This window comes from Triturus cristatus, chromosome 7 (genome assembly GCF_964204655.1).
Source record: "Triturus cristatus chromosome 7, aTriCri1.1, whole genome shotgun sequence".
NCBI classification, from domain to species: Eukaryota; Metazoa; Chordata; class Amphibia; order Caudata; family Salamandridae; genus Triturus; species Triturus cristatus.
Genome location: NC_140590.1, coordinates 632,457,913 through 632,482,253, shown reverse-complemented (window position 1 = coordinate 632,482,253; position 24,341 = coordinate 632,457,913). Strand labels below are relative to the sequence as shown.

Genomic DNA, 24,341 nt, shown 5'->3' with positions numbered 1-24,341 from the left:
GCAGTTAATTTCCTGCCCTAACTTGGTTTTCTCTTCACTATTTAGTTGTGGCAAGTTGAGTTTTTCGAGGTATTTGGTGCAGTCTTCTAAGTTTAGAGTCTGACCGTTTTTTATAGAGTTCCTGATAGAATTCTTTAAAGGTCCTAAGGATGTCTTTGTTTGGTATGGGTGTTACTGTTAGGGTCCTTTATGGATGAGATGATAGACTTGTTCTGTTTGTGTTTGAGATAGGATGCAAGAATTTCCCCCGCTTTGTTAGCTTTGCATAGGTTAAGAGCTTTATACTTATTAATCCATAACCCTGCCCTCTCACTTAGGATTTTGTTGTATTCATATTTTTGTGTGTTAGTGATGCGAGGAGCTTGCATCGTGTAAGGAAGTAGCGTGGGACTGTTAAAAAATTTTGATCTCCGGTTGAAGCTGGGTTAGTCTCATATTGGCACCCTTGTCGATTCTTGTCTTGATTTCAATTATTGTACCCCTGATGGTGGCTTTCAGTACATCCCAGAGTGTATTAGTGTTAGTCTCCGGAGTGTCGTTATGTTTGAGGTAGTCTGTTATAGCATCCTATATCTTTTTTTTATCAGCAGGATCCTAAAGTACATCGCTGTTAAAGTGCCATCTCTTTGGCACCGACTCATTGTGACCCCAGCTAGTTTTAGGCTAATACATGAATGGTCTGACACTAGTCTTGGTGCTATGTCTGTGTGTTCGATTAGCCGTGTGTGGGAGCCGGAGATGAGGATATAATCTATCCTGGTGTATGAGTTGTGGGGATTAGAGTAGAAGGTGTAGTCTCTGGTGTCTGGATGTTGGAGTCGCCATGCGTCCTTAAGGTTAAATTTGGAGCATATATTTTGTAGTACAGCATGTGAGCTCGTAGGGTGGTATTGACAGGTGGATTGTCTATACGTTATGTGGTCTAATGGGATGTTGAAGTCCCCTGCTACCACCGTGAGGTCATTTTGGGCAAACCCTTCCAGCGTGCTGGACACTTCAGACCAGAAGGTCGGGTCATCCGTGTTGGGGCCGTATATATTTGCTACATGTATTAGCTTCTCCCCCCTTCTCAATTGTGTGACCAGGAGTCTGCCTTTGTTATCGTGAGACTGTGATTCTTGCGAGATGTTGGACCTTTTTGATATTAGGGTAATTACCCCCGTTTCTTTCCATCAGCAGGTGAACACACCATCTGTGAGATCCAGTTACCTCTAATGAGTTTGGCATCGTCCAAAGACAGCCTTGTTTCCTGTAGTAGGATTATATCCCCTCTAGTTTTGGCTAGGTAGGCCAGACTTTTCGGGCGTTTGATTGGGTGGTTAAGACCTTTTGCATTTAGGGACACTATATTGAGGTCAGTTGCCAGGGTAATTTTGTTGTTTCAGGTCATCAGACAGGATGATATGTGGTAGGTACATCAATTATATTCTTTAAGGGGCCACACATTGCTGCCCTGACCCAGGAAGGGAGAAATGGCTGTAGCCGTCCGTTCCCCCTCCCAGGTAGGCATAGTTCAGATGTATTTTCCATGTGCCTTGAATACAGACTAAATAGGTTTTTCGGGTACAATTGCATGTCGGAACTCACTATTTGGTCATACAATAAGAAGTACCAAGCATCGTTTGTAGGAGAAAAAGAGGCGAAAAAGGGAAAAGAAGCTAGAAAATAGAGAAAGCAAAGACTGGGAAAACAGTCATTACATGTAGCATTCTGCAACCTCTGGGGTTCCTCACCACCCCCCACCCCCTCGCATCCCTGCAAACCTCGTATGTCGGGGATGCGACGGTAGGATCGTCATTCCGTCTTTCGGAGATCAACTGTTTCAAAAGAACTGTCTCGTGAGTCTCCCTATGAGTATACTTGTCATGGTTATCTGCAAGGCCCTGAAAGAGAAGAAGGACCCCTGGCCATGAGTCCAAATTGTTTGAGGCATCACGTCGCAGACATATTGCCCATAGTCAGATTTCCCTTGTGACAAGTTAAGAGGATACGAGTGTAGGGCCATAGGGTATTTGGTATCACCATTTCCCCAGCTCTTAGGGAATGACAGTCTTTTGTCAGAAAACCCACATTTTTTACACAGTTTTGGCATTTTCCTGGGACATAGCCTATTTTTGCTATTTTTTGTGCTTTCAACCCCCTTCCAGTTAATGGTAGAAATGGGTATGAAAGCAATAATGGATCCTGGAAAGCTATACATTTTAGAAAAGTAGACACAATTCTGAATTCAGCAAGGGGTCATTTGTGTAGATCCTTCAAGGTTTCTTTATGGAAACTAACAGTTAAATATAGGACAAATTTAAAATTAGTTGAAAAAAACAGCCTTTTTTGTCAATGTTTTTACCTGTAACCTCTTCTAATTATGACAGCTCTTTGTAAGCAATATACCGTTACATCCGCACGACCTTACTGGTTGTGGGGATATATAGGACTTGTAGGTTCACCAAGAACCCAGAGCCAAATACTGAGCAGCGACTTGCAATATTTTTTATTATGTACCGGGCATATAGCAATTATTTTGGGAAAATGTATACATGGAAAAATCGGTATGAAAGACACCTATGTATTTCTGATAAGGGAACAAAATATAGAGTGTAGAAACAGTAGATATTTGCACATTTCCGAAATTGTGAATACTCATACTAGCATAAGAATTATTGGTAATTTTTCATAATGACTTCAGTTTTACACATAGTCTTTCATTTGGAAGGCAGGAATGCATCAAAAGTCAATAGGTAATAACAGTTGCTTTACCAATCTGAATTACCCTAAGTCTCCCGATAAAAATGGTACCTCACTTGTGTGGGTAGGCATAGTGCCCACGACAGGAAACTGCTCAAAACGCAACGTGAACACACCACATTTTCACAATGAAAATTTACCCTTTTGTTTGCAAAGTGCCTAGCTGTAGTTTTTTAACCCTAGCTCTACCGACACATAGCAAACCTATACATTTTTGAAAACTAGACACCAAGGGGAATCCATGATGGGGTGACTTGACTGACTCTCACCAGCTTCTGTTACCCAGAATCCCTTGCAAACCTAAAGAATTGTCCAAAAAAACCCACATTTTCCTCACATTTCTGTGGTGAAAAGTTCTGGAATATGCATGGATCCACACATTTCCACCCACCCCGCGTTCCCCAAAGTCATCCGAGAAAAATGGTACCTCACTTGTGTGGGTAGGCCTAGTGCCTGCGACAGGAAACGGCGCAAAATGCAACGTGGACACACCACAATTTCACAGTGAACTAGCATTGGCATAGCCAATAGGTCTCCCTTTTTGGACCTTATAAGTATTTAGTTATGCAGCACAATATCCTTGGTGCAACAACATTAACTGTTGCATGGTTAAACACTTATAAGGTTACAAATCCAAGATGGCTGGGGGCCACTTGCATTGGTAAGTCACTTTACTTTTATGAAAAGGCATTTTGATGTCCGGATCGACCAGCAGCAAATGACAGGTGCCAGACTTTCCTGAAACCTTCAAATTAAATACATTATTATAAATGAACAGGAGGAGTGGGGGAGGAAGTGAGGGCTATGAGTATGAGGAAAGCAGCAGAGAGTGGGTAGGGGACGAAGGAGCAAACGAGGCGCTTGAGTCTGAGAAAGAAAAAACAGTAAAAAGCGAGGCAGGGGTAGGGAAACCAATGGGTGAGTCTGGGAAAGGAATGAGGGAGCAACACTAGTGCACATGGGGAAGGGTATTTTTTGGGCTAGAAGCAGCACAATGTTAAAGAGGTAGAAAACAAACACTCATGAAGTGCTGAAAAGAAAAAGTAGTTACCTAAATGTTACCATTGGGAGGATAAAAGTTGGCTTATCCAAAGGATGGTATAGAGGCTATGCTCCAGAGAAAGTACATCATTAAGGATAATGGGGTAACCCTGTGTCCTTCAGAACCTGGGTTTTGATAATATTATCTACAGTTGGTTCTGTCGGGTGTTTAATATAATTTACAGTTGGTTCAGTCAGGTGTAAAATAATCTACAGTTGGTTCTGTCGGGTGTAATATAATCTACAGTTGGTTCTGTCGGGTGGCAGAGAAAGGATGAGCACAAGAAGAGAAAAGCAATCCATTGAATAAGAAGCAAGCAAATTACAGCAACAATAAAACCAACCAATGGTAAACAATGGTTCTAAGCCCACTGTAATTTTTTGTTATGGTCCGTAAGTGGCATTTTGTGCATCCTGGCTAGACCCAAAAATTATAGAACGTGCTGCATACTTTGCCTTTTCTTGCAAAATAACTTGGCAACTGTGCTGCATAATGTGGTCCTTCCTGCTGCATAATTCCAGTATTCCCGATTATACCTTGGTGTCTAATTTGCCTCAGAGTCTCCTTGCAGGATTCCCAAATGAATCTTTTGGAAGGCGATTAGAACAGCTGTTCATCAGACAACTGGCCGAGTATTTTACGTGAACCAATGTATATGCTGCTGGTGGACCTTTACTGCATTATTTACCTGTCAAATTCTCCCAGTCCTTTAAGCAACCCTGCTTGTGGTACTGTAAAAAATGACAGCCTCACTTTAGTGCACTGAATCCGTTCCTACACAATACATCTGAAGGTAGGGACTGTGGATCATCTCCACCAGTCCGCATGAGATCCTTCAGAAAAGTCAGTCATAAACTACTGAAAAGTGCTGTGATGCCATACTAGTAGCTCATTGGGTGCAATATAAATGCCAATTAATAACACAATACCAACAGACCATCTTCACATGCTTAGTCTTTAAATAGCAGCTTAAAAACATTATGTAGTTTTGAAACTCAGCACCTGTTTTTTATTTAATGGAATATTTTTGTAGCGTGGTCCTAGCTGGGAGCAATTTTCATAAGTCTTGGTTGTATGTGCAGGGTGCACTTGCATAGAAGGCATTTCAAAATTCTCAAAATACATACAGCAGGAGAACAGAGAACCAACATGTCATCTCCAAGTGCATGATAGCCTAAAAGGTGATAAAAGTTTTAATCAAGTAATTGGTTGTAACAGTATCAGGCACTGGGTTATTTTATAGCTTGTGAAAGCAGCTGCTCACCGGATCCTCTGTCGAGAAAAGGATGTAAAGGTAATGCAAAGGATTGCAAGGGCAAGAAAAAAATATAAACGTGCGAATAACTCAAACTGTTTATCGTGAAAGACAAATAATCTGTTTTAAACAATTCAAAATACAACACATTAAAATACAAACGCTACTGAAGGGGCTCAAAGAGCATGCGAATACTTAAGGTGACCTTCACTAGCAATGACAAAGGGAGCTATTGCAAATTAAACAAACAAATTAAAAACGCTTTGAAGCAGGATTCCGGCTCAAATGTAAATGACACGTGGTTTAAAAAATAATACAAATGCTGGATAACTTCCGGACTCTTATTGGTAAAAGTTACACGGGTAGTTAACATAAATATTCAAATTAATTTGCGCATGCTATTTGGCCAAATCAGTAGGAGTTCTGCTGTTTCAAAAATGGCTGATCAGCCTACTTCAGTAGCTCATTTGCTCATAGAAGAATAATTTGTGTGACGTTACAGAACCTTGGGGCTCCCGACAAAACAACCGAAATGTAGTTAACATGTTAAGCTCATCTTTACAGCTGTACTGCGATCTAGTCAGTGACAACCGCGCCGCCCCCATCTTCCAGGAAGTAAATGTCCTGCTGCTCTGGAACAGTGCCAAACCCTCACACTCCCCTTGAATGGAGCAATAGGAGGCAGGCGGCTCAGCGCGCGCACAAACACGAGGCCGGCTTTGGGTCTGGTTTAACCAGAACTTTAATTGTACCGAATTGCAGTTGTAACTAGTCAGTGAGCCATACTCTAGTGACAATTAGGCTACATTTCCCAAGATGCGATTACTCTGTAGAACATGTTCAATTTTATTCATATTAAGATGATGAAGATTGCAAATTTTCATTTGACACTGATGTTTTTATAAATAAGCAGACTGTTCTTTCTGAACAGCAAGTGTGGCCAAACCTCTGACAGCTGGTGGGCAGGTTTGACAAATCTTCATGTAAACGCAATCAGTGACTGAAGTTGCATCTATTTAGTGCTTTGTGACCCTGAAAAGTCACTGTTTGGACAATCTGGCTGAGGCACAATTTAGAACCTATTATAGGCAAGGTTTCGAGTACGGGTGCAGCGAAAGTGACCGTGAGTTGTGTGCGCGGGCTGCAGCGAAAGTGATCGTGACCTGGAGTTGTGTGCGCATGCCTGCAAAAAGGAAATAAAAACAAGCACATGAAAAGAAACAAAAAACAAGCAAAAGTGACGTTTCCGCACGCACGCACGCCCGCCCGTGAAAGTGAAATTTATCGCGATCAGGCGCTGAAAGCTGGCGGCAAGCTTGAGGCCAGCAAAAGCCTCTGGTGGCACTTTTAAAAGACACTTACTAAACGTCTCGAAGAGACAGCGCATGCGCTGTCTCAGGCGCAACCTAACAATGACCCTTTTTTGACAGTGCCTAGCTGTAGTTTTTTTAACCCTAGCTCTGCCGGCACCTACCCTATACATTTCTGAAAACTAGACACCCAGGTGAATCCAGTATGGGGTGACTTGACTGGCTCTCACCAGGTTCTGTTACCCAGAATCCCTTGCAAACCTAAACAATTGAGAAAAAAAACAAATTTTCCTCACATTTCTGTAGTGGAAAGTTCTGGAATCTGCGTGGATCCACAAATTTCCTCCCACCCAGCGTTCCCCCCCCAGATCTCCTGATAAAAATGGTACCTCACTCGCGTGGGTGGGTCAAGGACCCGTGACAGGCAAGGGCCCAAAACCGATTGAGGCGACATCAAAATTACCTATCACAAACCAACCTGGTTTTGCAAGGGGGGGTCCCATGAGTTTTTGGCCCGGGGCTCGACGGCCATCTAGGGAAACCTACCAAATCCATACATTTCTGGAAACCAGACACCCGGGGGAGTGCAGCGAGGTATGGCTTGCGTGGGTCCCCCAACTTTCTCCTACCCAGAATCCCCTGCAAACGTCAAATTTCACTGAAAAAAAATCACTTTTTTCTCAAATTTCTGTGTGGGAAAGTTCTGGAATCAGCGTGGATCCACAAATTTCCTCTCACCAAGGTGGGTACTTGGCCCACCCATACAAGTGAGGTACCATTTCTATTGGGATACTTGGAGAAATGCTGGGGGGTTGGAAATGTGTTGTTACTCTCTGCAGTGTGAAAATTTGAGCACAATAATGCAAGGAAGATGTGACAGTCCCATTTTGAGGTTTGCAGGACATTGTGGGTAAGGTAACTTGTTGGGATCCACAAGAGACACATCTTCATGTACTCCCATGGGTGTTTAGTTTACGACAAAATCAACAGTTGGTAGGTTATTCTTAGATGAAATGTACACCTTGGCAGAGACAAAAAAGACAAAGATTATTGCACCGCCATCTACTCCTCAAACACACACACATACTGGTTAGATTTGGCACGAGTGATAGTTCAGTGTATAACATTTTATTAACAAGAGATTTCACAAAAATGAAATGCACTGTCAATAATTGAAAGGACAAAAAACTGAACCAATGACTCGCAGCTTGTGAGCTGTAAAGCCACGACAAAGCACCAACCGCTTTACAGGCCATTCACACACCTTTCATACATGATACACACTAGACCATTCACGCCACCAGGCACAAAACCAACACATTACAACATTCACAAATAAGAAACGAGGTACACCCTGCTTGACAAAAACAGAAAAGACAAATATTCCTGCACAACCACCTATGCCTCAAGCACACATACATGCTGGTTGGATTTGGCACGAGGGTGAGTGATGGTTCAGTATATACAGTTTAACCAGAGATTTCACAAAAATGAAATGCACTGTTAATAATTGAAAGGATGAGAACCTGAACCATTCACTCACAGCTTGTGAGCTGTAAAGCCGCGACACGGCACCAACCTCTTTACAGGCCATTCATACACCTTTCATACGTGTGATACATACAAAACCATTCCGCCAGCCGCTGGCCCAGCACATGACAACACTCACACCAGCAGACAGCGCATTTAAGGGCCCATCACTTTCACACGCCTACATTCCTGACACAGCAACTACACCAGTTCACGAATTGCGTGGAGTGGCGTTTGGCTAGCAGTGTGTGTAGTGACCAGCAGCAAGTCACTACTCACACACCGCCAGCCAAGCGCCACTCCACCCGCACCGCCAGCCAAGTGCCACTCCACCCGCACCGCCAGCCAAGTGCCACTCCACCCGCACCGCCAGCCAAGTGCCACTCCACCCGCACCGCCAGCCAAGTGCCACTCCACCCACACCTCCAGCCAAGCGCCACCGCCAGCCAAGCGCCAGTCCACGCACACTACCAGCCAAGCGCCAGTCCAAACACACTGCCAGACAAGCGCCAGTCCAAACACACAGCCAGACTAGCGGCAGTCCACGCACACTGCCATCACATTTAGGATTTTTTTCGCAAAAAAGAAAACACAAACAGATTGCAAATAGATACAAATCTACTAACACAAAATCTGAAACTAAATACATTGCACAAATGCCAACCTTGAAACGGAACAAAAAATACAAAACTATTAGACCAGGCAGTTCACTTTACCACTCATGGATGCTCCCAAAAATTATTTTGCGTGTGGTACATTCTAAAACAAGCAGGCACACACAGCCCAGGGTTAGGACACTCTGGGCAATACATACAAGTATCCTTACGAATACCTCTTCGCAAACAGACTCTACATCTACTACTGGGAAAGTCTTTTGAGGGTGTGGGAGGAATGTGATCAGGACAGTGGCGATCTTTCAATCTAGCCACATCCGCCACCACTCCAACTCTAGGAACACTTGCCTCTTCCACTAAAACAAGGCTGCCTGTTACAGACTCCTGAAACTTAGCAAAAGTCATCTTTGACTCAGGACAAGAATCCTTGATTACAACAAAATCATTAAAGGTTGCCAAGTGGAAAAGATGGATAGCCAACAACTTATACCAAATGTAAGCCTTACGAAGAGCAGCGTAAGGTTCCAACCTCTGATCTACTCTGTCAACACCACCCATGTGCCTAATATAGTCTAAAATGCACACAGGTGTGCGTGCTTCAGCAACCTGACCCCAAACAGTCACAGGTGAAGTGCTTTCATCATGGATGGTAGTCGGCATGTAGACATCTCTCCTGTCTGAAAACTTCACAGCTAGAAGTTTCTTAGGGAAACCTTTACGGTTAGAGCGGATTGTGCCACAAGCAACAGTGTCCACTTTGGCCAATTCCCTGAACAACCGCACACCAGTGTAGAAGTTATTTACATATAAATGGTGACCTTTGTTAAAAAGTCCTCTACCAAGTTCCCACACAGTTTTCTCAGTCACTCCAAAAGTGGACGGACAACCAGGGGGGTTAATCCTGGATTCCTTACCGGTGAACACTCTGAGATTAGAGACCTATCCAGTCCTACGGCCACACAGCATATACAGCTTAATTCCATAGCGTGCCCTCTTACTAGGACTGTATTGCCTAAACATCAAGCGACCCTTGAACAAGACCAAAGACTCATCCACTGCTATTTCTTTCCCTGGAGCATAGATCTCAGAAAATCGATCTACAAAGTGATCAATGACATGCCTAAATCTTAAAAAGACGGTCACACTCGGGGTGATCTCGTGGCAATGCTAAACCATTATCGACAAAATGCAGCATCCGAAGCAGAAGCAAATACCTATCACGACTCATGACTGCCGGAACTATAGCCGTTGCCATCAAGGGACTAGTAGACCAATATGAAGCAATTGATGGCTTCCTTAGCAAGCCCATCAAAGAAGTTAAACCCAAGAACTTCTTCATCTCTTCCAGATTTGTGGGAGTCAACCGGGTAGCTCTAGAATGGGGCTTAAGGCTGGCACTGTTGTCTCTCGGAAACTGTTCGGCATACAAATTAGTCTGCTCAACAATCTCTGCCAAAAACACATTGTCCATAAACAACTGAAAAACATTCATCCGCAAAATGTTTTCTATATTCACTCTACACCCTGGAACACCAGTAAAGTCTGGCAATGCCGGTTGCACCATGCTTGGGGCAATCCAGAGGTCATCACTCCCAACTGGAAGCCTTGCAGCCCCAGGCTGCAACCCAGACGCCTCTTTCCGCACTATACCAACGGGAAGCCTTGTAGCCCCAGGCTCACTATTGGCACATCAATGTCCTCCTCTAACGCAGGCACTTCATCCGCACTGAGAGTAGCTTCATCATCTCATGATTCCATGTGGAGAGAGAACTCCCTGCCTAAATCTTCCCCTTCCACCTCTGCCTCAGATGCAGAGTCAGTCTCTGAACCATGGTGAGAGGAAGACTTAAAAAGCATACCATCAATCTGCTGCTCAGTATCCTGCGGTTAGCCATTATCCTTACTAAGAAAGGAGACTGCACAAACAAATACACAACCAACACTGTGCAAAATAAGTAAGTAAAAAAAATGTGTGCCTTTATCACAAAGATCTATATACTCAAACTATACGATTCACTTGCAAGAGACCGCTACACTCACCAGCACCTACTATGCAGAGAAACAGCAAAAACGATATCCCACTAGAAAGAAAAAAACAAAACCAATTACACGCAAGACAACAAAATACACATCGAGCACAAATGCAAAATGTTTGACACTCAAAAAACAGAAGCCGCACATACTGCTATTATTACACCATTTGCAAAAAACCCATTCATGCAGAGAAATGAAAAACATTTACATTGTACAAAAAAAAGTCTCTTACCAAACACATGCAACTACACAAACAGCGGAACCACCAGTAACGAAACGGTGTCTAGTGGGGTTTTCTGTCCCCCCCCCCCCCCCCCCCCCCCCCCCCCCCGGGGGGAAGAAAGGCCAAATAAATAAAACGATCTGCCCCCAGGGGGAGCAGAATATACTTTTTAAATAAATATGGATTCTGGAAGCGATGCTTGCTCAAGGGGTCGCTTCCAATTTAATTAAAAAAAAAATCCCTGGCTCCTATTGGCTTTTTCCGTGCTTGTTTAAGTATGCCATTTGAAATCAAGTTTAGACCAGAGTCCATGAAAATTCCATTGGCAGTTCATAAACATTGCCTCGTAAAAGGTATCTATAGTTAGCAAAATGTATTATTTAATCAAATGTGCATTCATAGATATTAGAAGTAATTTGTGCTCCCCCAGAAGTAAATTGTGCTATCCCAGTTGAATATCAGTTCTCACAGTTGGGGTGTGGTTAATATGCATCAGCTGTAAGTCCTGACGAGCCTTGTGCTCTGGCCATCAGCTGCTATTGGCATGTTCATTTGATTAAACTGACTAATTGTCTTTTTACATTGGTGAATTTTAACAAAAGGTGACTGATGATTGTTAAATTGAAAATGTTAATATTTTTATAGATGTTACTTTGATGGTTCAATTTTAATTTGTGAACTGTACATGCATGTCAATGATATGTTTCTTCTAAAGTTGACTCTGTATTGTACATATGGTTGTTGACAACTACGGATAAACGTATATAATTAATGAATACAACTAATGGGATTTCATACAGGTAGGGAATATAGGGTAAGTGTTTTAATTGTGCCTTTAGGTATCTCTTAAAAATAATGATTTTAAAAATGTTGATTTTTGTTGTGAGTAGGATGAGTCTATTCAAACAGTCTGCTCATCGAAAAACTATAGTGTGAGAAAGGAAAGATGGAGGTTGCCCATGGCTCTCATCTGTGTACCAAGTACTCAGTTTTACATTTTCAGCTGCATCTCGGTTTGTGTTTAGTTTACTTCTTTCCAAACCATACAAAAGTTTCAGATTATGTTGGGGCAATTTTAAAACCATGAAATAAAACAAACGTGTCAGTTAAAATGATGTCTCAACGTTTCTCTAACAATTAACATGAACGTAGGGATTCACATTTTTAACCTGATTTATTTTTATTTTTCAGATCAGAGGCTGGATCTATGCAAACTTGGGCCAAACGATAATGATACAGTAAGAGGACAAATTGTGGGTAAGTGAACATTTTGTCAAAATGCACTCTTGATTTTTAGTAGTAGTGTAGGACTATTTCAGGGGCTTACAGAAATATTTACGATTGTAAATATGGTTATTTGTAAAGGGTCATGCTTGCTTTTCTGAACTTGTAGCACATATTATGTTGTTAAACAATTGTATAGTGCATATCTGCCTATGGCATTTTCATTATTTTCCAAACGGTTCAGAAGTTCTTATTGCAGACCGGATTCTAAATCGGTTAATTATTGTGTGTGTACAGTATTGTGTTATGTTTAGTCTCGTGACTTGGCGGGCATGGCTTATTCACTGAGCTGTGAGTTTGACATGTATGAGGTGAGTAAAGAGAGCCTTACAAATTGCTTAAGCATCTTCCAAGTTGGTAGATGCCTATTGCCCGCAAGATTGAAATAACCTAACCAAGTTTTTGCTGAGTATGTGACATGTCTAAATTGTGTGGGTGTGTGGGGGGGGATGTGGGTGTGTGGGTGTGGGGGGGGAGAGTGTGTGGTGTTCTAAAGACTGTGTTCTCTGTTCGTAGCACTGTATGTCAGATGCTTTGCCTAATGTAAGTTTGTGGCAAGCACTGTTTTGCCCCTGTGATTCCCAACCATATGGAATAGCTGGGCCTTTTACAATGTATGGAAGGGGTTATGTCTAAAAATCTAAAAATGTCTGCTGGATGTTTCTGTATGGTGTAGCTTAATGAAAAGTGTGTGTGTAAAGAGACAGCCTCTACAAAGCTGTCTTTACAAAGGAATGCCTTTACCATGCATCTTTTACCACACAATGCTTTTTAAAATGCACGCCTTTACAACTAATGGGAAGTTTATTTAAGGGATGTGTGTGTGTGTGTGTGTGTGTGTGTGTGTGTGTGTGTGTGTGTGTGTGTGTGTGTGTGTGTGTGTGTGTATATATATATATATATATATATATATATATATATAATTTATTCCTCCCACTCCGCAATGCAAACGGGTACCGATACCGCTGAAGTCTTGTCCAGGCAGTTTTCATTCAGAAGGCTTTGACGCCTTTCGGCAGTTGCTACTGCCTTGTTCACATAACGTAGACTGCATTTTTGAATATGCCTTAAAAACAGCCTATTTGTTACGTACACAGCGAGTGGCATGGACATCATAAGAAATACTGAAAGGTGTCACTACATTTTTTCTTCAGTGAATATTTCAAAATAATGCTTTCCACGCATATACATATATAAGTGCATGAACATAAATATGATTAATTAAATTGATAATTAAACATATAATATTTTAGATTTATCAGAATTCATCATGGTCAGACTGGTTGTTACATAGATATCACCATAAGCTGGACTATTCATCTCCATATCATTTTCCCAAGTGGGTTATGATATGAACATTGAGAGTGAAATGTCACAAAGCAGACAAGCAGAACAATATAGAAGTACAAACTCTAATACAAGAAGATAGACAAATTATCTTCCATATGTTTCTAACTGATCCAAGTCAATTGGGTTGGAGTCGTTTAGCTGTATCCCAGGTGGGTTATTCACTCTCCAACTACCCCCATGACATGTCACCCCATGACATTAATACTTAGTCTTAAATATTAGATATAGATCATCAACATTTCTATTCACTGTACTATCTACAAATGATTAAGTGAGAAGGTTAGTAGTAGTCAGCTGAAGAATTACATTTAACAATTCATATGTCGACATATAATTCCTCATTGGAATTTTGACCATTACGAATTTGTGTTCAATATGATGATGATGTATCTGGACTCTAGTCTCCTTAATTGATGTTCCCCATTTCCCCCTCTGAGAGATCTCTATATATCGCTATATATAGATACATATATCTATATATATATATATATATATATATAATCTCAATGAATACCCAGTTTTTCTGTTTTTATATCTTTTACCAAAGCTCCACCAAAATGTTACTCCAATGCTGGGTCGCCCCATAATTTCGGCTATTAATAGTATGGCTGAACATGTGTGGGATTATGTGGACTACTTTTTGCAAGATCTGGTTAAGTCGCTGCCCTCATATGTGAAAGACGCAGGTGACTTTTTAAATAAACTCAATGACCTTGTATGGACAGACAATTTGATTTTAATCACATTGGACATGGAGTCACTGTATACCAGTATTGAACACACAACGGTTATGGCTGCTGTTAACCATTTCCTAGAGTCTAGGCCATGTGAATACCATCAACCTAACAAAATGTTAATTGCCCTTATTACATGGTGTCTGAACAATAATTACTTTCTGTTGGAAATGACCCTTTTTGCAAGGTTATCCCTGAGCGTTTCGCTTTTTCCTCCTATTTGTTTCCTGACCTGTGTTGGTTTTAGGAACATGGGCACTTTACCACTGCTGATCAGTGCTAAAGTGCATATGCTCTCTGTGTAAACTGTGTTTTGATTGGTGTTTCCATGATTGGCTATTTGATTTATGTGTCAGTCCCTAGTAAAGTGCACTGCGAGAGCCAGTGCCTATAAATCAAATGCTGTTGGTGGGCTGCAGCACTGGATTGTGCCACCCACGCAAACAGCCCGTAAAGTGTGTCTAAGGCCTGCCATTGCAGAGCCTGTTTGCAGCCTGGGGCTGCCATGTCGACTTGGCAAGTGCACACACTTGCAAGTCCCTAAAGCTTCCCTTTCCTACATGTTAGTCACCCCTAAGGTAGGTCCAAGGTACGCCTGTGGGCAGGGTGCATTGTATGTGAAAGGTAGGACATTCCCTGGTGTGCGTGGCATGTCCTAATAGTGAATTACAGCCATTTTCGTTTTTCACTATTGCAAGGCTACCTGTTCTCCATAGGCCAGAATGGGCAGTTGGATTATTACATCCTATAATCCTAACTGACCCAGGGAACATGGTAGAAATTCGAGTTTAGTATGTGTGAACTCTGAATGATAAAATACATCTTTTAGTGAAGTTGGTTTTAACATTCTGAGTTTGAAAATGCCACTTTTAGAAAGTAGGTATTTTCTTTCCTAACCATCCAAACCTGCCTCTGCTAGGTTGTGTATTCACTGTCTGGAGTTTGAGTGACGGGGCTGGGGAATTCCAGGAGACAGGGTGAGTCCGCCCAGTGGTGAATAGAGAGATCTACATCTAGATGGGAGGGAGGAGTTGCACCTGGGACCTGAATAGGACTGTGCCTGCCCCCCACAGTGCTGGGTCCACCCCCTGTGGTGCGTCTGATGTCTCTGCCCTGCACTGTGAAAGGAGAGAAGGAATCATGTCAACAGAGTGCTCCAGGGCTGTACCTTTCCTCCACAATGCTGGATCCACCTGTTGTGGGGCGTCTGATGTCTCTGCCCTGCACTCTGAAAGGAAAGGAGGAGTCATGTAAACAAAGTGCTCCAGGACTGACCAGAACTGATTTGGACTAGGCAAAGGCCCCTCTGCCCTCATAGGACAAAGGATTTTGGGGCATAAATAGTAGGACCCTGATCCCAAGAATTTAGATTACTTCTGAACTAAGGAACCTGCCAGGAAGAAGGACCGGGAAAGCTGGAGGAGGAGTACTGCCCCTATGCTGTGTGTTGTGAGGTTGGCCTGCAGTGGTTGCTTCTGTCTTGGATAGGGAAAGGACTGGACTGTACTTTCATCATCCTGCTGTTAGAATTTTCTCCAAGGGCTTGAAGTAGAGCTTGCCTCCTGTTGGAAGTCTCAGGGATAGAAAAGACTTCACAGATCTCGCTGAATCAAGGAACCTGCCAAGACGAAGAGCTGGAAGACCTGCCAGGAGGAGTACTGCCCCTTTGCTGTGTTGTTGCTTTGTTGGGTTGGCCTGCAGCTGCTGCTTCTGCCTTTGGCAGTGAAAGGACTGGACTGAACTTTCTCTACTTGTGCTGAGTATCTCCAAGGGCCTGAACTGAGCTGGCCTCCTGTTAAGAAGTCTCAGGGACTGCAAAGACTTTACCAACCTCTGGGTAGTGCTCCTGGAACCGCTGTTTCAGTTGCCACAGAGAAGAGGGAACCGCGACCAACTCAGTCACCGACTCCGTTGCTGGCCTTGTGTCCTGAAGGCCCCGCAGGCCGCACCGACTCGCCCTGCACCGCAAGCCTTGGTCTCACCGACGCCGTCTGCACGATCGTCACCGAGCCGCTGCTCGCACCGCATCGAGGGACACCGCACCTTGCACCACTCCATTTTGCATCGCAACCGCAACGGATGCCAAGACTGACTCGCACACCTGTGTGAGCCGCACTAAGAAAGGTACTGTGACCTAATCTGTCCCGCTGTTGCTGGCCTGTACCGACGCGGTCAGCGGGAACTGCGAGACTGTTTTCAGCATTGCGGTAGGCTCGGACCGAGCTACCTACTCGTACGAACTGTGTTTTTCAACGTATTTTGCAACTTAGACATTTTGAGAAGTAACCATTTCTGAAGTACTGTATTGTGGATATTTATCGTATTTAGTCTTGTTTATATAAAAATATTGGATATTTTTCTAAAACTGATGTGTCCATTTGTAGTGCTTACATTGTATTACTGTTAGTTCTGTGCAAATGCTTTACACACTGCCTCTAAGATCTGCTTGTGCCAAGCTACCAAGGGGGTGAGCAGGGGTTATTTTAGGAGTGTAACTCCCTTGTCCTGACTAGAGAGGTGGTTTCTGCCTGGCTTGGGGTGCAAACCTTAGCCAACCAGAAATCCCATTTCTAACACTTTCTGTTTGGTAAAGATGTCTACAAGCAGATACAGGTTGTTGCTATGGGGGCCTGCTTCTCCCCTAGCTACGCGTGTTTGCACGTGGGCTATTGGGAGGAGCAGGTCCTCAAGAGGCAACACCTTGAGATCTTCACACAAAATTGTTCACTGGTTACGCTACATCGATTATTTTATTATATGGAATGATGATATTGAAAGTGCTAGACAGTTTGTGGAAACAATTAACATCAACTGCATGAATCTATATTTTACATCACATATCAGTCATTCCAGAATTTTTAGATGTTAGTGTTTTCATTAATGAAGGAAGATTGGCCACTACTGCATGTAGGAAACCAACAGCAGGAAATGCAATATTACATGCAGCCAGTGCACATTCCAAGCACCTAATCAGCAGTATCCCGTATGGGTAAATCCTAAGATTAAAACGCATTTGCAGCACATCAAATGACTTTGAGAGCTGCAAACAGGAGGCCCTCATTAGATTGAAAAAGAGGGGATACAGTAATACGATATTGGATGAGGCAGTGAGTAAAGCTGACAATCAAACAAGATTATCACTGCTTCCACAAAAAGATGAGGGGTGCAATTCCTGCGGACACAACAGAAAGTACACCTAGACTGATTACATCATACAGTCGCCAAGAGAGACAAGCATTTACAATGCAATGGTCTCGGCATTGGTAAAGTTAGAGCTATTGGCATTGCTCATGACATTATTTTTGTTTTTAAAACATTTAAAGAAACGGCATTGTTATTTACAATGTCAATAGCTTAATCACTCTCAAATGCGAGACCTATTGCATTTGCACCCACACACAGGACCGCCTACACACACACTGATTAAGCTATTGACATTGTAAATAACAATGCCGTTTCTTTACATGTTTTAAAAATAAAAACATAAACAAAAATGTCATGAGCCATGCCAATAGCTCTAACTTTAACAATGCCGAGACCGTTGCATTGTAAATGCTTGTTTCAACAGTCGCCGAGACGGATGTCGAACTAGCAGGCATACTCAATCGTCGTATTTTTTCACTGAAGAAGCAAGGTATGAAAATACACATTTATTCTGTAGTAGAATATCCGTTTTGCACTTATGCAGCCCAAAGAGGAGAATCATCAGTAGGTAGGGTTAGTAGGCGCTTCATCAAGGTTCCCGAACAGTCAAAAAAGACGGATAACCGTGAGGATAGTTCACTCGGTCAAAGACCCTGCTGCAGATATCGGAGTGAAGCCTGCAAGCCACTCGTTTCGGTCCCTGTATCATAATTTGGCTGGTTAATGTATCTGTTGTAGGACGCTAACTCAGTGCAACGAGCAGGCAACATATGTCAGCCTAATCTAGCCACTGGCGAATGCTAGTTGTGTGTGGCCCACTCATTCAGTTCTAGCTTTGTAACTCAACGCACAATGCATGCTGGGGTTTTACAACCCCTTAAAGCTGCAGCCCACAAGTCACACAGTGCAACCAATGATTGGCTATAAAGTTGACTGATTGACGTGTCACACAAAAGAGGCAGCTCTGTCAGGGCAGGACACTCCGGAGATCTGGTTGAGATCAACAAAAACTGTTTCTCTTTTTTTAATTTTTTATGGAACTCTGATCGAGACTTCGTAACTTCCAAAGTGTTTGCTTGAACAGGTTAGTAAAGCCTCACTCCACGGATCCATTATCATGATTTTACTAGCTCCAAGAAGAAACAAATACCGTGGCAGCAGGCGCTATGCAAAAAAAGGCATCGTTATTCTTGAACAAAAGAAGCTATCCGTAGTCATAGGAGCAAAAAATGATTTTATGCTATTTTGATTTTTTTAGGAATTGGTGGGTCATAAACTAGAGGACAAAGAGAGATGGGAGGAGACAGGATATAAGAGGCGGGAAGAGGGAGGTGAAATCGAGGGAAGTGGTCAGTGAAGGGAAAAATGGATTTAGAATGAGAAAAAAGAAAGAGACCTAGACTTTTCCGGGCAGTCCAGGTCTTAAGAACTCTCTGTGACACGACACTATGTTCCGCCCTGCCTCTCTTTATTGTCCTATTCTCACAATACCTATTGTATGGAAAATCCTATTCAAAAGCCCCTAGCCTCCGCCCCCCTCACTTCGTACCCTGACACTGGTGTTGTTATTCGCCCCTCCTTCTTAAGACCTCTTTAACAGTCCCATTTTACCTGCTGTCCATAATACCCGGCCATGATTATTCTGGGAATGTCATTTCCAGGGTGCGGCTTTTTCCGTTCAGTTGCAACTATCTGATGTCACAGCTCATGCTCCGCCTTTTCAACCTTAATTGGGGAGACCGGATGTCTGTCAAACAAACGTCGCGATTTCAGCCTCTTCAGCGGTGATTGGGTAGTGAATTTAGAAAGAGCATGACGTTTTAATCGTCGAAAGAAATTTTTACTTTTACTCGACTAATCCCTTCCTGTGGGCGCAGAGTGGGTGGCATGCTACCCGTCCGCTAACCACTTCAGCGCTTCATAAGGTGTAGTAGGCACTATATAAATAGCCATACCACGCCATACTATGTAACCTTTTGAAATAGGACATCAGTGACCTGCACGTCTAAAAGTGAACCCAATCACACGGTTGCACGGTCCCTGACTGAAGCGCTTCTCTGGAATGTTTCTATCTATCTGGGTTGAAGGTGGAGTTCTGGTTTGGGGCGGGCGTACTGGTGACAGACAGTCGGCAGGGCCGTGGGTCAGGCGGTGCACGTGGTGCACGTGGCTGGTTGTACTGAGAAGTGCTGCTCTTCGTAGTTTGCAGTAAATGGGGTCTCCTTAAATTGTTTCTGCCTCCCGCTTGTTATGTTTATATGCCTTAAAATGCAAAAATAACAGCCCCACGTAAAAACAAATGTATATTCTTGAGGGGAAAAAACGGCAAATAAATAAATATCCTAAATCAAAACCCACATCACACACAGGAAGAACGTACTCGGTAAAGAAAAAAATTCACGCAAAACAGGCAAGCAGCAAGACTTAAAGGTCTAATAATTCGCTCCGTTTTGAAACAGCTCGTGAAAGCCGCAGTAAATGCTGGACATCTGCACCGCCTTTCATCTCGCGCCTATCTGGAACAGATGCACGGGTCAGCACACAGTGCACTGTACATACTCCTTTCTTTTGTTTACTGTAGGGAGCCGAGCCTTTCTTGGGGGGAGAGAGAGGGAGATGAAGGGGTGGGGGAGGTTGGGGGGCAGGAAGGTAGAGAAGAAAAGCGGCTAACAACGAACTTTTGTTTTTCGGGAGACTTTCAAGGGGGCCCCTGCCTCCTGCTGCCTTTACAATCTCATCTGGGACTATGGGCCGATTCAAATGCCTGGGGCCAGGGGAGGGAGTCCGGGGGCACAGATAGTGTAGGTCAGCTGAAATGTCAAACGCTCACTCAGCTTTCGGAGCCTCACTGCCGGGAATATCAAGGCCTCAGCCAAGCTTCTACAACAAAGGGAAATTAGGCGGCACAGTGAAACAAGCACACCACTGCCTTTCTCCGAGGCGAAGCAGAAATGCCTCGGAGAAAGGCAGTGGCATTTTCGGATTGGTGGGCGTGTTTGTCTTTTCTCTCCTCCAGCCATTGGCTGGAGGAGAGAATGAAACTTCTTGAAAAAAACACGCCCCCCGATCCGAAAAGGACGGGGCCTAATCAGAATGACTGACCTCTTCTCCAATGGCTGGCCAGCATTCAAGAGGCCAGCCAATGGAGAACAGGGGAGAAGAGGGGCGGGTTCAAGCCCCTCTTCTCCAAGTCATTAAATCTCGGAGCTAGACTGCGCAAGCGCAGCCTTCGCAGCCGAGACCTAAAAAATGAGGTTGAAAATTAATAAGAACTGGCCTATTGTCCTTACTGAGAATGTTCTCAGTACTAGACTCCCAAATAATCCAGTGATCACGTTTAGAAAGACACAATCTATGGGATCTAGACTGTCAAGAAACAGCTCAGAACTAGGTACTAGTGAAACCTGGTTAAAACCAAGACAAGTCTTCTTTAAATGCTCATCCTGCCGAGCCTGTAAATTTTGAGTCAATACTACAAACTATATGACTCCATTTAGAGAGAATGAGGCAGTCATTAAAGGCAATTACAACTGTCGGACCGATCACGCAGCATACGTCCTCACATGCACTTGTGGGCTTAGATACGTGGGAAGTAGTAAGCTACAGGTGCACGTGAGAATACTTCAACATCTACGAGCAATCATCAATAGTGATTCAGCCTATCCAGTTGCCCGACACTTTAAAGAAGCCCACAACAATGATGTTAAATGTCTATCCTATTTTGTTATTGATGCAATCCCAGTCCCACGCAGAGGGGGAAATCGGGAAAAACTTTTGAGACCGCGTGAAACAAAATTTATTTTAGAGCTTGATAGCAAAATACCGAATGGATTAAACAACACCGAAGACATGCACGCTTTTTTATAAACCCACTTTTTTATAAACCGGGTTTTTTAGTATGGATTATTTATATGTGAATTTTAGGATTTCGAACGGACTTACGGTATGGTTTTTCTGGGATATCTTAATCACATATTTTGATCCATAGAACTAATTTGTAAAATCTGGATCTGATGAAATTCTTTAATAATCAAATACAATCCTTAAGCATCATGTGCAATTAACATATGTAGAGATAAATCTCGCCCGCTGCGAACAGAAATGTAAACCGAATTTACAGAATGCTTCTCTTTTTAAACACCCTTTTAATTATTTTTATGGGAATATCACTATTTTTTATCTTTTGGGTTATTTATTTATATAGTATGTACTAGGCACGTTAATATATAAATAACAAGTAGTTTTGCACTATTTATGAAGCACTTTTACATAAAATATTGCTCAAAATACTCATGTACTGAAATGAAATATAACAATGCTCTGACTATATCATTTTGAATACAAGAGCATTTAGGCCGATAGTAACACAATATATAAAAATCACATGAATAATTAACAAGGTATTATGCTGATAGTAAGAGATCAGAACAGGAAGACTAAAATGCATTTATGCAGAAATATGTTTACCGCGTTGAAAGAGTTTGCACATTTTTTTTATATTTATATCTATATTTGTGTGAGATTTGTACATTTTAAATTAATACATATTAATTTTTTTAATAATTGATTTATTTAATATATTTATTTGAATACACACAATATTGAATGCGAGTTTACATGTATATTTTATAATATTGTAGTATATATGGTCAATTTGGTCTCGCAAAATGTGTATAAAACAAGAGAAATGTTTTAACATTAGCCTATGCATTTGAATGAGCTCACACACAAAAAAACCAAAAAATCAAAGTGTTTCTTTGCTGTTTATTATCACGTGGGTGTTGTGTTCACCAAGCTTATATAAAAAACATGGCGTACTGCCATCTCCTTATGTGATCAAGGGCACTTGATGCCCGAAACGCGTCATGGAGATTGAGGAGTGAGAAATAAAGAACACTGCCATTCAATTGTCCTGGTGGCCCGTTTTCTTGCAGTCCGCCGAAAGGAAGTGCTGGGAGCAGTATTGTTTGCATATATATATATATATATATATATATATATATATATATATATATATGTGTGTATGTATATATGTGTATGTATCTATGTATATTTGAAAGAGACACGTTAGTGATAGATTACTTACCTTAGAATATCCCCAGGCATCAGACTGGATCCGGAAAGTTTTTCGCCAGCAGTACCCCTGCGCGGCAGTAGGCGTAGTCATACGGCTCCGCGTACGTCGCTGGCGTCGTAGCTGCCGAGATGACGTCGTCGGAGCTACTTAGATGCGCCCACGCGCCCTGACGTCAGTTCTTTATTTTTCCACGAAAGCAAGCGAAGATCCGAGAGAGAGCGGTACCCCTAGTTAATATTTTAACTTGGTTTTTGAGAACTTGTTTCTCTTGTTGTGTCGAGTACTCTACTCCTGGTGCAGTAGGGATGCCCGGGTTTAAGTCCTGTAGGGCCTGCCGTCGGAACATGTCGGTGGCGGACCCGCACGTCTTGTGTCTCTTCTGCTTGTGGCACGCCCATGACCCCGAAGGTGTGCATCGATTGTCGGGCCATGGCGCCGAAGGCTTTGCGGGAGCTTTCCTGAAACTTGTTGGAGGTCTGACAATCGGTTCCGCGTCGCTAGAGTTCTCGCTCCCGTGGGAGGTCGAGGTACCGGTCGCGAAGCTGACACCATCGCTCGTCTGATTCAGGGACAGATAAGTCACGGTGCCATAAGAAGTCGAAGAAGTAACGTCGCTCTTTGTCTACCCCTCTCCGGTTGCGGGACACGGTGGAGGGGGTGGGCGGTCACTCCCCCGCTGCTCCGAAGGAGCCTGTGTTGTTGCCTACGGCCTACCCGCCCTTCCCGGATCCGCACTAGACTCCGGACAAAATACAGGTCTTCCTGTCGGCCATGGGCCGTTAGTTCGCCCCATCGGGTTCCTCCGGAGCGCCTTCGGGCCCCGTGGGGTGGGTCTGCCCCCATGCCGCCGCCTTTGGCCACGGTTATGCCGGCACAATCCCCTGCGGCGAAGTCGGCTCCGACCTCTGCGCCGGCACCGGATTGTGTCAATCCTGGATTGGTCTACTATACCCCCGATTCTTATTCCAGGTGGGGAGTTTTTCCCATTTCCCCGGGCACCACGTCCTTACCGGGCTCTTCCACAGCCAGCGGACGAAGGGGAGTACAGGGAGGGGTCTGAGGACCCTCTCGCAGCTGAATGCGAGGATGAACGGGACTGGGAGGGTGATATGGAAGGTCTAGGCGATCTGTATTTCTCTCCACACCCTGGTACCCTGTCCCCTTCTTCCGTGGCTACGGAGGAGGTTGGGACTTTTTCTGTGGTGTTGCGAAGGGCGGCTGAGGCTCTTTACCTCTAGCTCCCTTCTGTGCCTATCAGGACCAATCTCCTAACTGAGGTGCTGCACCCAGCGTCTCCTCCGTGGAGCTGCTGCTGCCCTTCAAGAATGCCCTTACTGACATCCCGATAAGCACCTGGAGCAAGCCTAACGCAGGGATTCCTGTGGATAAGGGTGTAGCCCGCTGCCATCGCCCGGCGACCAGAGCTTTCTCACACAACACCCAACGCCTCAGAGTCTGGTTGCCCAGGCCTCTGCCTCTCCGAACTCATTTCCTTCTGCTCCTCCGGACAAGGAATCTAAGAAACTAGAGCAATTTGGGGAAAAGATTTTCACTTCTGCCAGTTCCGGATTAAGGGCGGTGAATACTGCGCGCCTGTTGGGCAGCTACTCACATTCTGTGTGGGACACCGTGGCACAGGTACTGCCTCAGTGCCCTGTGGAAGCTCGTGCGATGCTCTCCCAGGCGATTACCGAGGGGAGAGATGCTGCCAAATTCACTATCCGTTGTGGACTTGACATGGCCGACTCCCTCGGCAGGGCACTTTCCACAACGGTGGCGCTCCGCCGTTAGACTTGGCTCCGAACTACTGGCTTCTCCGGTGATGTCCAGAACACTCTGTTGGACATGCCCTTTGGTGGCACACGCCTCTTTGGTGTCGAGGCAGATGGCACCCTGGAATGCTTTAAGGAGACTCGGACTACGGCCCAGTCCTTGGGTCTCGCCACCATGCTCGCTCACTCGGGGTCTGCTTTTCACTCCTTTCGAGGTCAGGTCGAAGCCC

General features: G+C 43.7%; 1 protein-coding gene across 1 annotated transcript in view; it reads left to right on the top strand.

Moving 5' to 3' along the window:
* Positions 1-24,341, top strand: part of SMURF2 (SMAD specific E3 ubiquitin protein ligase 2) — a 1,110,500-nt gene that overhangs the window by 442,189 nt on the left and 643,970 nt on the right. Inside the window, exon 5 of the mRNA XM_085617253.1 lies at positions 11,942-12,007. Coding sequence (XP_085473379.1) covers positions 11,942-12,007 — 66 coding nt within the window. The remainder of the gene's footprint in view (positions 1-11,941; positions 12,008-24,341) is intronic.